Source organism: Medicago truncatula, chromosome 8 (genome assembly GCF_003473485.1).
Source record: "Medicago truncatula cultivar Jemalong A17 chromosome 8, MtrunA17r5.0-ANR, whole genome shotgun sequence".
Classification (NCBI taxonomy): Eukaryota; Viridiplantae; Streptophyta; class Magnoliopsida; order Fabales; family Fabaceae; genus Medicago; species Medicago truncatula.
This window is the reverse complement of record NC_053049.1, coordinates 10,774,299-10,786,565: the sequence shown is the minus strand read 5'-3', so window position 1 is coordinate 10,786,565 and position 12,267 is coordinate 10,774,299. Positions and strand designations below refer to the sequence as shown.

Here is a 12,267-nt window from a genome sequence, read left to right as displayed (position 1 = left end):
ATGACATTCATTCAGATTAGATTCACTTCATTCATCTCCATCTCCGTGTGTTTAGCTCATATACAGTCTTCTTTAGCGTACGCTTCTTTCTTTCCATTTTTCAACGCTAAATCTTCGTTTCTTTCCATTTTCTTTCTTTTTCACTCTTCTTAGCTGTTTCTGTCTCATCAAATTCAAATCACACCCCCATTTTTATCTTCACACCCCACAATCTTTTCTTCCATTTTCTTCATTCCACACATCAAAGTTTCAATCTTTTTCATCTTCTTTCACTTCCACTTGCTTTGTTTTCAAACCCCATTAAAGTTTTTTCATCTGGGTACCCTTTATTTGCATGTGATTTTTTCATTTTTTTTGGTAAAGTTTGAACTTTTTTTTGTTTTTTTTGTTTTTGAAGTTCATGGTTTAAATTTGATGGGACTGTAAATGGGTTCATTAGAATCAACGATCCCATTGAAAAAAGGGAGTTTATTTGGTAAAAAAGAGAAGCACCCATTTTCACAGAGGTTTAGATCAAGCTTCTCACGTTTGTTATTCAACAAGAAACTAGATTACATTCAATGGATTTGTGCTGTTGTAGTGTTTCTTTGTCTTGTTGTTGTGTTTCAAATGTTTCTTCCTGTTTCGGTTGTCGAAGATTCGGAAGAGTCTTTGAGAGCTGTGAAGATGCGTTCTTGGAACACTTTGCATCTTCATGACGAGGAGTATGTGTTGGACATTGGTGAGGATGTAGCTGTTTTTTTGCCGAGGATTTCGGAGAAGTTTACGGATTTCAATTTGTTGAACCGAACCGGGAAGCGATTTGGTTATAGAAAACCTCAGTTGGCATTGGTTAGTTCACCTAATTTTGATCAGAATGCATATGTTGCATGTAGGTGTTTGTTTAGAATGTTTTTGGTTTGTTAATTGTTGGTAGGATTGAGGTAGAAGTAAGTTCAATCATATGCATGTGTATTTGAGTTTCTATGGGTCTGTTTGGATTGACTTATTTGAGTTTATCTACTTGTATAAGTACTTAAGCAGCTTGTGACATGTCGATAAGCTATAAATTGTAGGTAGGACTGAGCTAGAGTAAATTGTAGGTAGGAATGAGCTAGAAGCAAGTTCAATCCTATGTATTGTTTTTGAGTCTTTGAGTATGTTTGGATTGACTATTTGAGCTTATCTACTTGCATAATCACAGAGCTTGTGAAAACAGCTTATGACATGATCAAAAGCTATTTCAGCTTACTTTCATAAGCTTTTTAGAATAGCTTATAAAACAACTTATAACTTATGTGAAAACACTTTGAATTTATTTCATCTTTTGCTATAGAAATAGCTTATGCATAAGCACTTATATGATGAACACTTATGCTATAAATGCTTAATTAAGTTGGTTGTCCAAATAAGTCCTATGTATGTCTAGGGAGCTTATCAATTAACAGCACGATCTCATTCGAGGAAGAGACATTGACCATAGATGCTACATAAGTAAATGTTTTACGGAGGCAGAAACAGTTTAGTCAATTGCTTAGAACTCATTATAAGAGCTTGATAAGTTGTTTCTACTATTGAAGATGGAATGAGGGTAGACTCTGGACAAGCATTGAATAGATGATTTTCATAATATATCTTCTAGAGCTGGAGTTTATGAAAATAAGCTCAAAATGGCCTCATAGGCTATTTTTATAAGCTCTTTCAAATAGGTATTCAAGTGCTTATGTCATTAGATAATCTAGATAAATTCTCTTAAATAGCCTTCCGAAGCTATTTTTATAAGCTCTTTTAAGCATTTGTGTAAGTACATATACTATAAGATAAACTCAAATTTGCTCTTTCAAACACCTTTTGTATCCATAGAGCTTGTGAGGTGATAACAATGTTCAATTTAAGTATTACATTCTTGGCTATAGTCAATGTTTTGAATTTTGTTTCAGTTGTGGTTCTATCATGATTTTTGAAGTTGCTGGTAGCTTTGAAATTGCAGAGAAATGTGGCTACAATTGCACTGTAAAACTTAAATGTTGTATCTATAAATGTGGTAATGAGCTGAAAATTTAGAACTTGGGTGGTTATATGATCAGAGACGGAGTCTTTGAAACTCTTAGAAACGGGGAGAGTCGTAAAATGGGCCAGATATTGCACAAATTAAAAACTGTTAAAATTGAAATGAAAGTTTAATGTTAATTAATTATATTTAAATACTTTTTGAAATTTCTGCTGTTATTGATCCATGGAATTTTATTATATTTTTTTCTCTTGACATTTTAAAGTTATATAGTTTCAATTTCTTTTGAAGGTATTTGGAGAACTATCAGTTGATTCACAACAATTGCTAATGGTAACAATTGCCACATCTTTGTTAGAGATTGGCTACGATATTCAGGTAAAACTATATACTTGTTTTACATTTTGGTCTAAATATTATTTATGGTGGAAAAGTACCTTTTGAGTTTATTTAGGCAAAAGAAAAGAAATGGGGAACCTGCTAAATGATCAATGTTTTTCTATAATATGAATATGAAATTAAGAGTATAGTGACTGATCAAAGTGAGATTAAAAATTCTTTAATAGTGCTATCACTTCCTCACCATTTACAGTATTGTTTTTATTTTTTTAATAATTATTTATTGTTATTATTATTACTATTACGGTTATTTTAGTTCAACTAATAATCTCTATCCTTTGCAGGTCTTTTCACCTGAAGATGGACCGGGGCGTAATATGTGGAGAAACTTAAGAGTTCCCATCACTATTATTAAAACTCGTGACAAGACAGACTACACTGTAGACTGGCTAAAGTACGATTAATATTCTAATTTTTACTTTTATACTAAGCTGATTGCATGATTTTTTGAAACAAAATGTCTAAAAATCAAAGCCAACTAATCTTAGCTGCCGACACAGCTGTCTGTATTACGTACCTTGACACGTGCGTGTAATTATTCTTCTACCTGAATGGTTAAAATAGAAGTCCTAACGAGAAGAACCAAAAGTGCAACCAAGCTTTAATTCTTCATTCTTTGTGCAATTACATATTGTCCATTTTTAGTTTGCGGAAAAAGAAGCTTTCTTGATTCTCTTAAATCTTAATCAATTCAAGATTTTTTATCCTTGTAATTTTTTTTATAATCCTTTCAAATTTTGCGATACTCAAAATATTTTGGTGCAGCTGTTTGCTTTAGTGTTATGAGCTAACTAATATGTTCCTTACAGGGAAAACCTACTCTTTTTGTTGGATTAATATTCTGATTGCATCTGATACGAATGTCTGCCTTTTGCAGCTACGATGGTATCATTGTGAGCTCTCTTGAAGCCAGAAATGCCTTTTCTTGGTATGATATTTATTTTATTTTCTAATATTCAGACTCTGAGTTATTGTACCTGAATACTTCATGTACTATTAATTTCTTTATCCAAGTAACACAAATGATTTTATTTGTTACAGTTTTTTGCAGGAACCTTTCAAGTCTGTACCTCTTGTATGGATCATTCAAGACAGTGCTCTTGGTTACCGCTCAAGACAATATACCGCTAGTGGGAAGATTGAACTTTTGAATGATTGGAGAAGAGTTTTCAATCGTTCCTCTGTTGTTGTCTTTCCAAACTATGCCTTGCCGGTAATATGCTCGGGACAAGTCATTTATTATTTAACGTTGATGCATGTCACTCAACTCTCACTGTCGGAACTTATTTAGTCATGTCAACTAATGTTTTAATGGGATTCCGCAGATGATATACTCCTCATTTGATGCTGGAAATTTTTATGTCATTCCTGGTTCCCCTGCTGAAGCATTAGAAGCAGATGCATTTATGGCATTGCAGAAAGATAATTTGCGCATCAGTATGGGCTACGGTCCAGAAGATGTCATTATCGCAATTGTGGGCAGTCAATTTTTGTACAAGGGCATGTGGTTGGGGCACGCTGTTGTTTTGCAGGCTTTGTCACCACTTTTGGCAGATTTTCCTTTAACCAAAGATAATTCCAGTGCGCAACTACGAATCATCGTTCATAGTGGCGAGTTAACAAATAACTACAGTGTGGCTCTGGAGGTATGTTTATTTTCATTTTCTTTTCAAATTTTATGGACAAATAGTTTGTTCATTGCCGTATAATCTGTTTCATCAGACGATGGCACAGAGCTTGAAATATCCAAAAGGGACCGTAGAGCATATAGCTGGAGATCTGAATGCAGATTCTGTTCTCGGCACGGCAGATGTTGTGATATATGGGTCCTTGCTTGAAGAGCAGTCTTTTCCAGAGATTTTGATTAAAGCCATGTGCTTCGAGAAACCAATTATTGCTCCTGATATTTCTATGATCAGAAAATATGTATGTTCCTACTCTATATCTTTTAATGTAACTGTTAGAATATAAGAAAATATCGTATAATATCTTGATATCATATTAGAGTGTCTTAGATTAATTCCTAGTACCATTTTATAATCGTAGAGTATTTTATTTGTCAAAAAGAAAATATCGTAGAGTATTTTAGATTATCTTAGGGTTGGTTTCTATATTACTTATCATCATCATCATTATTGTTTATTTCCTGATTTTCTTATTTATTTAGGATTGAGTATATGTATGCCTATATACTGGGATTAGTGTTTAGTCTTTTATGTGTCAGTATCAAGTTATTATCAATAATATTCAAAGTTCTTATTATTTTCTCTCGTCCATTTATCTAAAATTGCACAATTTCAACAATAGCCATCATGCTATTGGTCTATTTTGCTCGGTACTTTATTAATCTTATATTAGATGTTGCTCGGTACTTTATTAATCTTATATTAGAGTCTTCCTACAATAATCTAGATTAGGCTTTTATAATAACTTCAATCATCTAAAGTGTTAATTTAGCTGAAAGTTTCTCATATATTGTCTGGAAATTACTAACTATGTTGTTAATGATTGTCTGGAAATTACTAACTATGTTGTTGGCATTAACTAGGTTGATGACAGGGTGAATGGATATCTTTTCCCTAAGGATAACATTAGGGTTCTTAGACAAATCATGTTAGAGGTGATCTCAAAAGGGAAAATATCACCCTTGGCTCGGAACATTGCCTCAATGGGGAGAAGAACTGCTAAGAACCTTATGGTATCCGAAGCAATTGATGGATATGCATCTTTACTTCAGAACATTCTCAGGCTTCCATCAGAGGTTGCTCCTCCTAAGGCAGTTTCAGAAATATCCCCTAATGTTAAAGAAAAGTGGCAGTGGCATTTATTTGAAGCAGTTCCAAATTCGACGTATCAAAATAGGGCATTGAGAAGCAACACGTTTTTAGATAAATACGAAGACCGTTGGAATCATTCTCGAAAAGATAAATCGTCTACGACTATTGCTGATAATGATTCATTTGTATATACCATATGGGAAGAAGAAAAATATATTCAGAAGGCTATCACCAAAAAAAGAATAGAGGACGAAGAGGTAAATATCAGTGAATTTTCAAATGATTTCCTCCTGATACTTGATGAAGAAAGTATTAAATAAAAATGTAATTGCTTTATATATTGTGGAACACAAAAAAAAAACAGGTTTTTCTTTGTGTTAACGAGGAAGATTGTTGGGAAGAATGATCAGGAGGAACATTTAGGACTGATCTTGTAAAAAATTGGCATATTGGATCTTTTGCAATTTTTTTGATAGATATCTTTTCCTATTTTTATTTGCAAGGATGGTGAACTTAACTTAAAGGCCTGTTGAATGGACTTATTTAAGCTTATTTACTAGCACACGTACTAGTGAGATTGTTTGGGAGAATTTATGGAAACAGCTTATGACATCTCCATAGGTTGTTTTTAGCTTATTTCCATCAGCTCTCTAGAACAGCTTATGAAAACTACTTATATGAAAATAATTTTAGTTTATTTTATCTTTGTTATATAAATAAGATTATACACAAGCACTTATATGATATGTGTTTATGCTTTAAGCGCTTAATTAAGTTGTTTATCCAAATCAAGCTTAAGTCATGTTTTAATGCAGTTAAAAGATAGAACAGAGCAGTCACACGGAACATGGGAAGAAGTATATCGAAACGCAAAGAAAGCTGATAGGTTAAAGAATGATTTACACGAAAGAGACGATGGAGAGCTTGAGCGGACTGGACAACCACTAAGCATTTATGAACCGTACTTTGGGGAAGGAGCCTGGGCTTTTCTACATCACAGATCTCTTTATCGCGGAGTTTCCCTGGTAAAGTTTGTACACAAGTGTATATTCAATTGTATTTTGATAGCAGTACAATAATAACTTTCCTTTTGCAACAGCATGATATCTGGTACAAATTGTTTGGTCAAACTATTATTTCAATATAACCTCTAATGATATGACACTCTTGTTAATGCAATGTATTCACATGACCACAGTCCAGCAAAGGTCGAAGGCCAGGGAGAGATGATTTTGATGCACCTTCTCGTCTTCCATTGCTTAACAATGCTTATTATCGAGATGTACTTGGTGAATTTGGAGCCTTCTTTGCCATTGCAAACAGGATTGATCGTTTACACAAAAATGCTTGGATTGGATTTCAGTCTTGGAGAGCAACAGCAAGGAAGGTATATCATTGTCTTCATACAATTTTGGGAATATAACTCGAATAGAAGTAGTTATTTAAATATCTTATATGGCTCATTCTTGGTTTTTTTTCTTTTGACATTTTGCGTGGGGTTTTAACAGGCTTCTTTATCCAGAGCTGCTGAAAATGCATTACTAGACGCTGTCCAATCCAAAAAGAACGGGGATACACTATATTTCTGGGTGCGGATGGATACGGATCCACGAAACCCTTCACAGAAGGACTTTTGGTCATTTTGCGATTCCATTAATGCAGGAGGTTGCAAGTAAGATCCTTTAAACCCATTATATGTGTTTCTCACGAGTATATGGAAAGTTTGAGTATATGCAAAACTTGATTTTCTCTAAATTTGTGTTTGAGTGAAGACCCGCTTTCTCAGAAGCGATGAGGAGAATGTATGGGGTACAGGCTGATGCCAATTCTTTGCCTCCCATGCCCGTAGATGGTGACACTTGGTCTGTCATGCTGAGTTGGGCTCTACCCACAAGATCATTTTTAGAGTTTGTGATGTTCTCCAGGTACACACTTGGTTTCATTAATGGATTTCTTTCATTGGAAATCAGCTCGATTATCAACTAAGAAAAGTGCGCTTTTGTAACTTATTTGAAATTTAATTAACAAATGTAAACTACAATTTGTGTGCAGAATGTTTGTAGATGCATTGGATGCACAGATGTACGATGAACATCATTCTACCGGACACTGTCCTTTGAGTTTGTCAAAGGTGATTTGCTTCTTCAAAAAATTAGTTTCCTTTGTTTGGTTTTGGCCATTTTATCCTCATGGTTTAATCTTTCATATAGAAGTCTATATGTTTGAAAAACAAATATTTTAGTTTTCTACGGAAGCACATAAGTAATGATTTTGACCAATAGTTCGTCGAAGAAATCTACTTTAAAATACGGAAACAGATCATCTCCTGTGCATGTGTTCAGCCATATTTTCTGTGCCTAATCCAATGGCTGAGAGACACAAAGAAAAAATAAATATAAAAGGAGTCTATAGTTGACCATCTTTTACTTCGTCGGTGCAAGTAAAATAATCAATGGTTAATTAATGTCGTAGTTAATGGTAATTTAGAACTGTTAACCCTATTCTTGACAGTTAAGTTGTAAATTTTCAATACTTTCGATCTTCAAATAGTTTTGAAGAAATTATAGTTAATATATTTTCAAACAAATTGTGATCTTGCTGTTTATTTTATGCCACTTTATCTAAATATATGAAAATTACAGGACAAGCACTGCTATTCAAGGGTTCTTGAGCTGCTTGTAAACGTGTGGGCCTACCACAGTGCAAGGAGGATGGTATTTGTGAACCCGGAAACCGGTGCAATGCAGGAACAACACAAGTTCAAGAACCGTAGAGGTAAAATGTGGATCAAATGGTTCTCATACAGCACACTCAAGAACATGGATGAGGACTTAGCAGAGTTATCAGATTCTGAGGATCCCAATAAACACTGGTTGTGGCCATCAACCGGTGAAGTTTTTTGGCAAGGTTTATATGAGAGGGAGAGAAGTTTAAGGCACAAGGAGAAAGAAAAGAGGAAGCAAAAGAGTTTAGAAAAATTAAATAGAATGAGGAAGCGACATCGACAACAAGTAATCGGGAAATATGTTAAACCTCCACCAGATTTGGAAGAAACCTCTAATTCAACTTTGCTAGCAGTATAAGCTTCTTGTGGATTATTCAAAGCCGAAGTTCTGGATATAAATTCTTTTTTTCTTTTGTAATTCTTATTTTTTAACATAATTGTGATTCTCATTCAGTAAGGATGCTGATAAATAGCTAATGTGTAAAGTATCTTGATAATAGTAATTTTTTTTTTTTGTAGAACTTTTTCCCCTGTAATTTTATTCTTTTGGGATGGTTAGGTTCTTTCTTCTAGGAAATGGTGTGGGGGGTTGTAATCTTTATAGCATTTGACAAACTGAATGAAGTTATGTTGTGCAATGTATTCCATATTTGGATTAGAGGGAGCTCATTTATTTCTATCAGTAATGATCCATTAAGTTGATAAAATTGTTTAAAGCGATTTAGGTATAGTTTGGATTTGGATTAATTTTCTAGTTTATAGGTAGTTGAAATAACCTCTTTCAAAAAAAGAAAAGAAAAGGTAGTTGAAATAACCTTGTGTTTTTTCTTTTCATTTACGGAGATGACTCGTATATATAAGTTTATAGATTATAAATGTTCAAGAAGTTTAATGAGAGTTTTTGAAAAGATTAAGATTAAATTATTAGATATATTCATTGTATAAATTATTAGTATATAGTATATTATTTAGAGATAATTGAGGACCAAGTTAAAGATACTTGATGCTTAAGTTAGAGATACTTGAGGCCCAAGACAACATCATTGTATAAATACACATTACAACATAATGAAATAGACATGAGACAAAATTCTATTATGGTATACGAGTCTCTCTCCCTTAGCAACCCTAATTTCTCCTCCCTCTTCTAAACCTTAGCCGCGCCGCCGACCTCCCTCTCTTCTTCTTGTTTTCTTTCAAGCATCTCACCAAAACACAATCATGTTTGAGTCTTCTCCCTCTTCTCCAACAAAACACCAAAACAACCACAACCGAACCTCCGGTTGTCAAAGCCAACACTCCCTCCATTCATCCCGCTCTTACTATGACCAATATCACCAATTTCATCAAAATAACCCTTGATATTGAAAAGAGTCAGTACAATACTTGGTTTAAGTTGTTCAAAATTCATGCTCAAGCCTCTGAGGTCCTTGACGACATCCTTCCCCCTTCAATGACTGATGACCTTTCTTCCTCCCCATCTCTCAAAGAAACTGACCCAGCCCTATGGAATCATCTTTACTGACTTTCTCCATACCATAATTGAAGGTAACTATACTGCAAAACTAGCATGGGACCGTCTTTTTGACATTTTCTTTGATAACAAAAACTCTCGTGCCCTCTATCTTGAACAAGAATTTTCCCGGGGAACCATGGAACAATTTCCAGACGCACCTTCTTATTGCCAACACATCAAATCCCTCTCTGACCAATTATCCAACGTTGGTGCACTTGTTTCAAACGAACGCATGGTGCTTCAATTTGTTTCTGACCTCTCTGATGCTTATGCTACTCTTGGCTCTCAACTTCGTCATTCTGATACCCTACCTCATTTTTACAAGGCTCGTTTTATGACTGTCCTAGAAGAGACGACATTGGCTAAACGCACACAACATGTGACCGATAACTCTACATTCATGGATTCTCAGGAAAACAATAATCATGTCACTCCCGCTCAGCGGCGAAGCTAGCATTATTTTTATGAGGTGGCCACAAAAAAAATTAAGCGAATAGTAAATTTAACTAATATATAATAAAAAATCACAATACTATTACGCATATAAAATATAGGCTAAAATATGCTTTTGGTCCCTGCAAATATAGCGAGTTTGGGTTTTGGTCCCTGGTAATTTTTTTTTTTGAAATCAATCCTTGCAATTTTTTTTTTGTTTTTTAAAACAATTCCTGAACCCACTTTCATGCTGATTTGGCACCTTTAGGCAGACGTAGCATATGTTGACTGTGTAAACATGTATACGTGGCATCTAAGTGACAATTATTTTATTTTTACTATTTAAAAATCATGTTAATAACAAGAAAAATAGAATAGAAATGGGGAAAATAGAAATGGGTCTATGAAGATTAATCATAGCTCATAAAACCCAGAAAACTGATATCAACGCTGTCATGTTAATAAAACCCAGCAAAGCTTATATTTTTAAGAACAATGTTCATCTTCAACCTCAAAATCCTCCTTCACCCATAAAAGCTTATAAAACCCACAAAAATCCTTATTCCTGTATTTTTTTTTTCTTTTCAGAAAAACATATTCACCAAAAACTTATCTCTTCTCCACCTAAACCTTTTCAAACTGTACAGAAAAGTTGAATTTTTATCCCAAAACAAAACCTATATCTATCACCTTCCCTCTTAAACGAACCTCTCTTCTCCACTTCCCTTCTCAACTGTTATGCCTCTATCTCCGACAACAACCACAACAACAACGCTGCTAACAACTTTCGATGGGATTCGATGCTCCATGAATTCGTCACAGGCGCCGTCAAAGTGACGATTGTGTTGCTTAGTTTTTCAGAATGGAGCCTCGTAACATGAGGATGACGAATTCGAAATCCAAAACGTTAAAGTCATAATCAAAATCTGCGTTTCAGCAGCACTAAATCCGGAGGCTGTGAATTTATAAGTCTCGACTTTAATTCGCGGCTTGAGGCGTTCAGATCTGGGTTTCTAAATCTTTTTTTTTTTTTTTTTTTTAAATAAGAGCTATTGCATAATAATAAAAATTCTGCTCCAGGTTTCTAAAACTTAATGTTCAGATTTGGGTTTCTTAGTAGAGAAGGAGGAGATTGAAAATTTTGAAAGAGGTGATTTTTTTCAAGGAGTAAGAAGAGGTTTGAGAGCATGACCAAAAAGCTTCATGAAGAAGATGAAGCTATCTGTTTTAATATAACGATGTTATTTATTTTTTTATTTATAAATGTTAAAATAAATTATTAAAACGTTTTTTAATTTTTAATAATAAAATAATACCAAGTCAGCATTAGTGACCCAGTTAGCACATGCCATGTTTGCTTAAAGGGGCCAAATCAGCATGAAAGTGGATCCAGGGACTGTTTTAAAAAACAAAAAAAATTGCAAGGATTGATTTCAATTTTTTTTTTACCAGGGACCAAAACCCAAACTCGCTATATTTGCAGGGACCAAAAGCATATTTTAGCCTAAAATATACTTACTTCCATAGTTTTAAAAACCGGACCGGACATCGACTCGGTCAAAGTACTGGGTCATTGAGTCTGGTCGAATCATTGGTCGAACCGCATGAGTGAACCGTATTAAATCGGATGACTCGGTAGTATGATTCGGTCTTTATGAAAAACTTGTACTATAGTTTATCTTTATTAATGAAACGGATGATTCCTTCTATAAAAATATTTGATTGTCATGGTACCTATTAAATAAAATAAAAAAATCATAATAATATAAATTAACACTTTTTTACTTATAAAATATAGTAACATTATTTTTTGAAAGAAAATAAAATAAAGTAACATATGACAAATATAATATGTATATGGATTAAAGTATTTTGTTTGTAGTTTGTACAACACACTAGTTAATTTAAAAATTATTGGTTGTACTCCACTCTTCACGTGTTTACTTTCAGAATTAACTAGATCGCGCACCCCATGCTATCGCACGGGTCAATGATAAGTTTAATATTTAGCAATTTAGGACTGCAATATCACATGAATATAAATTAAAACAATGTGAAATAAATTATAATTGAAACTTCATTCCAATATCGCATCGGTAAAAATATTAACTAACAAACATTTTAGATCACTTCTTTATAAATTACATTAGATGTAACATTTGTATATTTGCCTTCCTCGACAATTAACAATATCTTTAATCTTTTCTTGAAGTAACTATGGACTTTTGACCTATGCATATTAAAAATCACAAAAGAAATTAATAGATATATAATGAGATAAAAATCATTCTAAAATGTCTTTCAAGAACATTTATGGACAAACTTTTTTTAAAATATTTTTTTATGATACACATTTCTCAAAAAAAACTTCTTAATAAAAATTAAATACATTTTTATCACAATTTTCACTATCATAATGAAAATT

The 12,267-nt window shown here is 33.5% G+C and overlaps 1 protein-coding gene across 2 annotated transcripts; it reads left to right on the top strand.

Annotated features, from left to right (window-relative positions):
- LOC25500798 (uncharacterized) lies at positions 1–8,549 on the top strand. Of its 2 annotated transcripts, none has more exons than XM_039828550.1 (14): positions 1–831; positions 2,282–2,368; positions 2,674–2,783; positions 3,267–3,317; positions 3,431–3,602; positions 3,715–4,035; positions 4,124–4,315; positions 4,938–5,423; positions 5,982–6,191; positions 6,365–6,553; positions 6,675–6,838; positions 6,939–7,091; positions 7,219–7,297; positions 7,809–8,549. In XM_039828550.1, exons 1-14 carry the CDS (start codon positions 427–429, stop codon positions 8,247–8,249), a joined length of 3,060 nt encoding a protein of 1,019 aa, XP_039684484.1. In that variant the 5' UTR covers positions 1–426; the 3' UTR covers positions 8,250–8,549. The 2 variants fall into 2 exon arrangements, with proteins under 2 accessions (XP_039684484.1, XP_013444743.1); XM_013589289.3 differs by having other exon boundaries at positions 4,112–4,315.
- Positions 8,550–12,267: the final 3,718 nt, after the last annotated feature.

Excerpts from the sequence above, each read along its gene's own strand:
- LOC25500798 (XM_013589289.3), top strand. The coding sequence starts at position 427 with ATGGGTTCATTAGAATCAACGATCCCATTGAAAAAAGGGAGTTTATTT. Across the intron at positions 2,369-2,673 it reads AGATTGGCTACGATATTCAG|GTCTTTTCACCTGAAGATGG; the intron begins GTAAAACTATAT and ends TATCCTTTGCAG. Across the intron at positions 4,316-4,937 it reads TTTCTATGATCAGAAAATAT|GTTGATGACAGGGTGAATGG; the intron begins GTATGTTCCTAC and ends GGCATTAACTAG.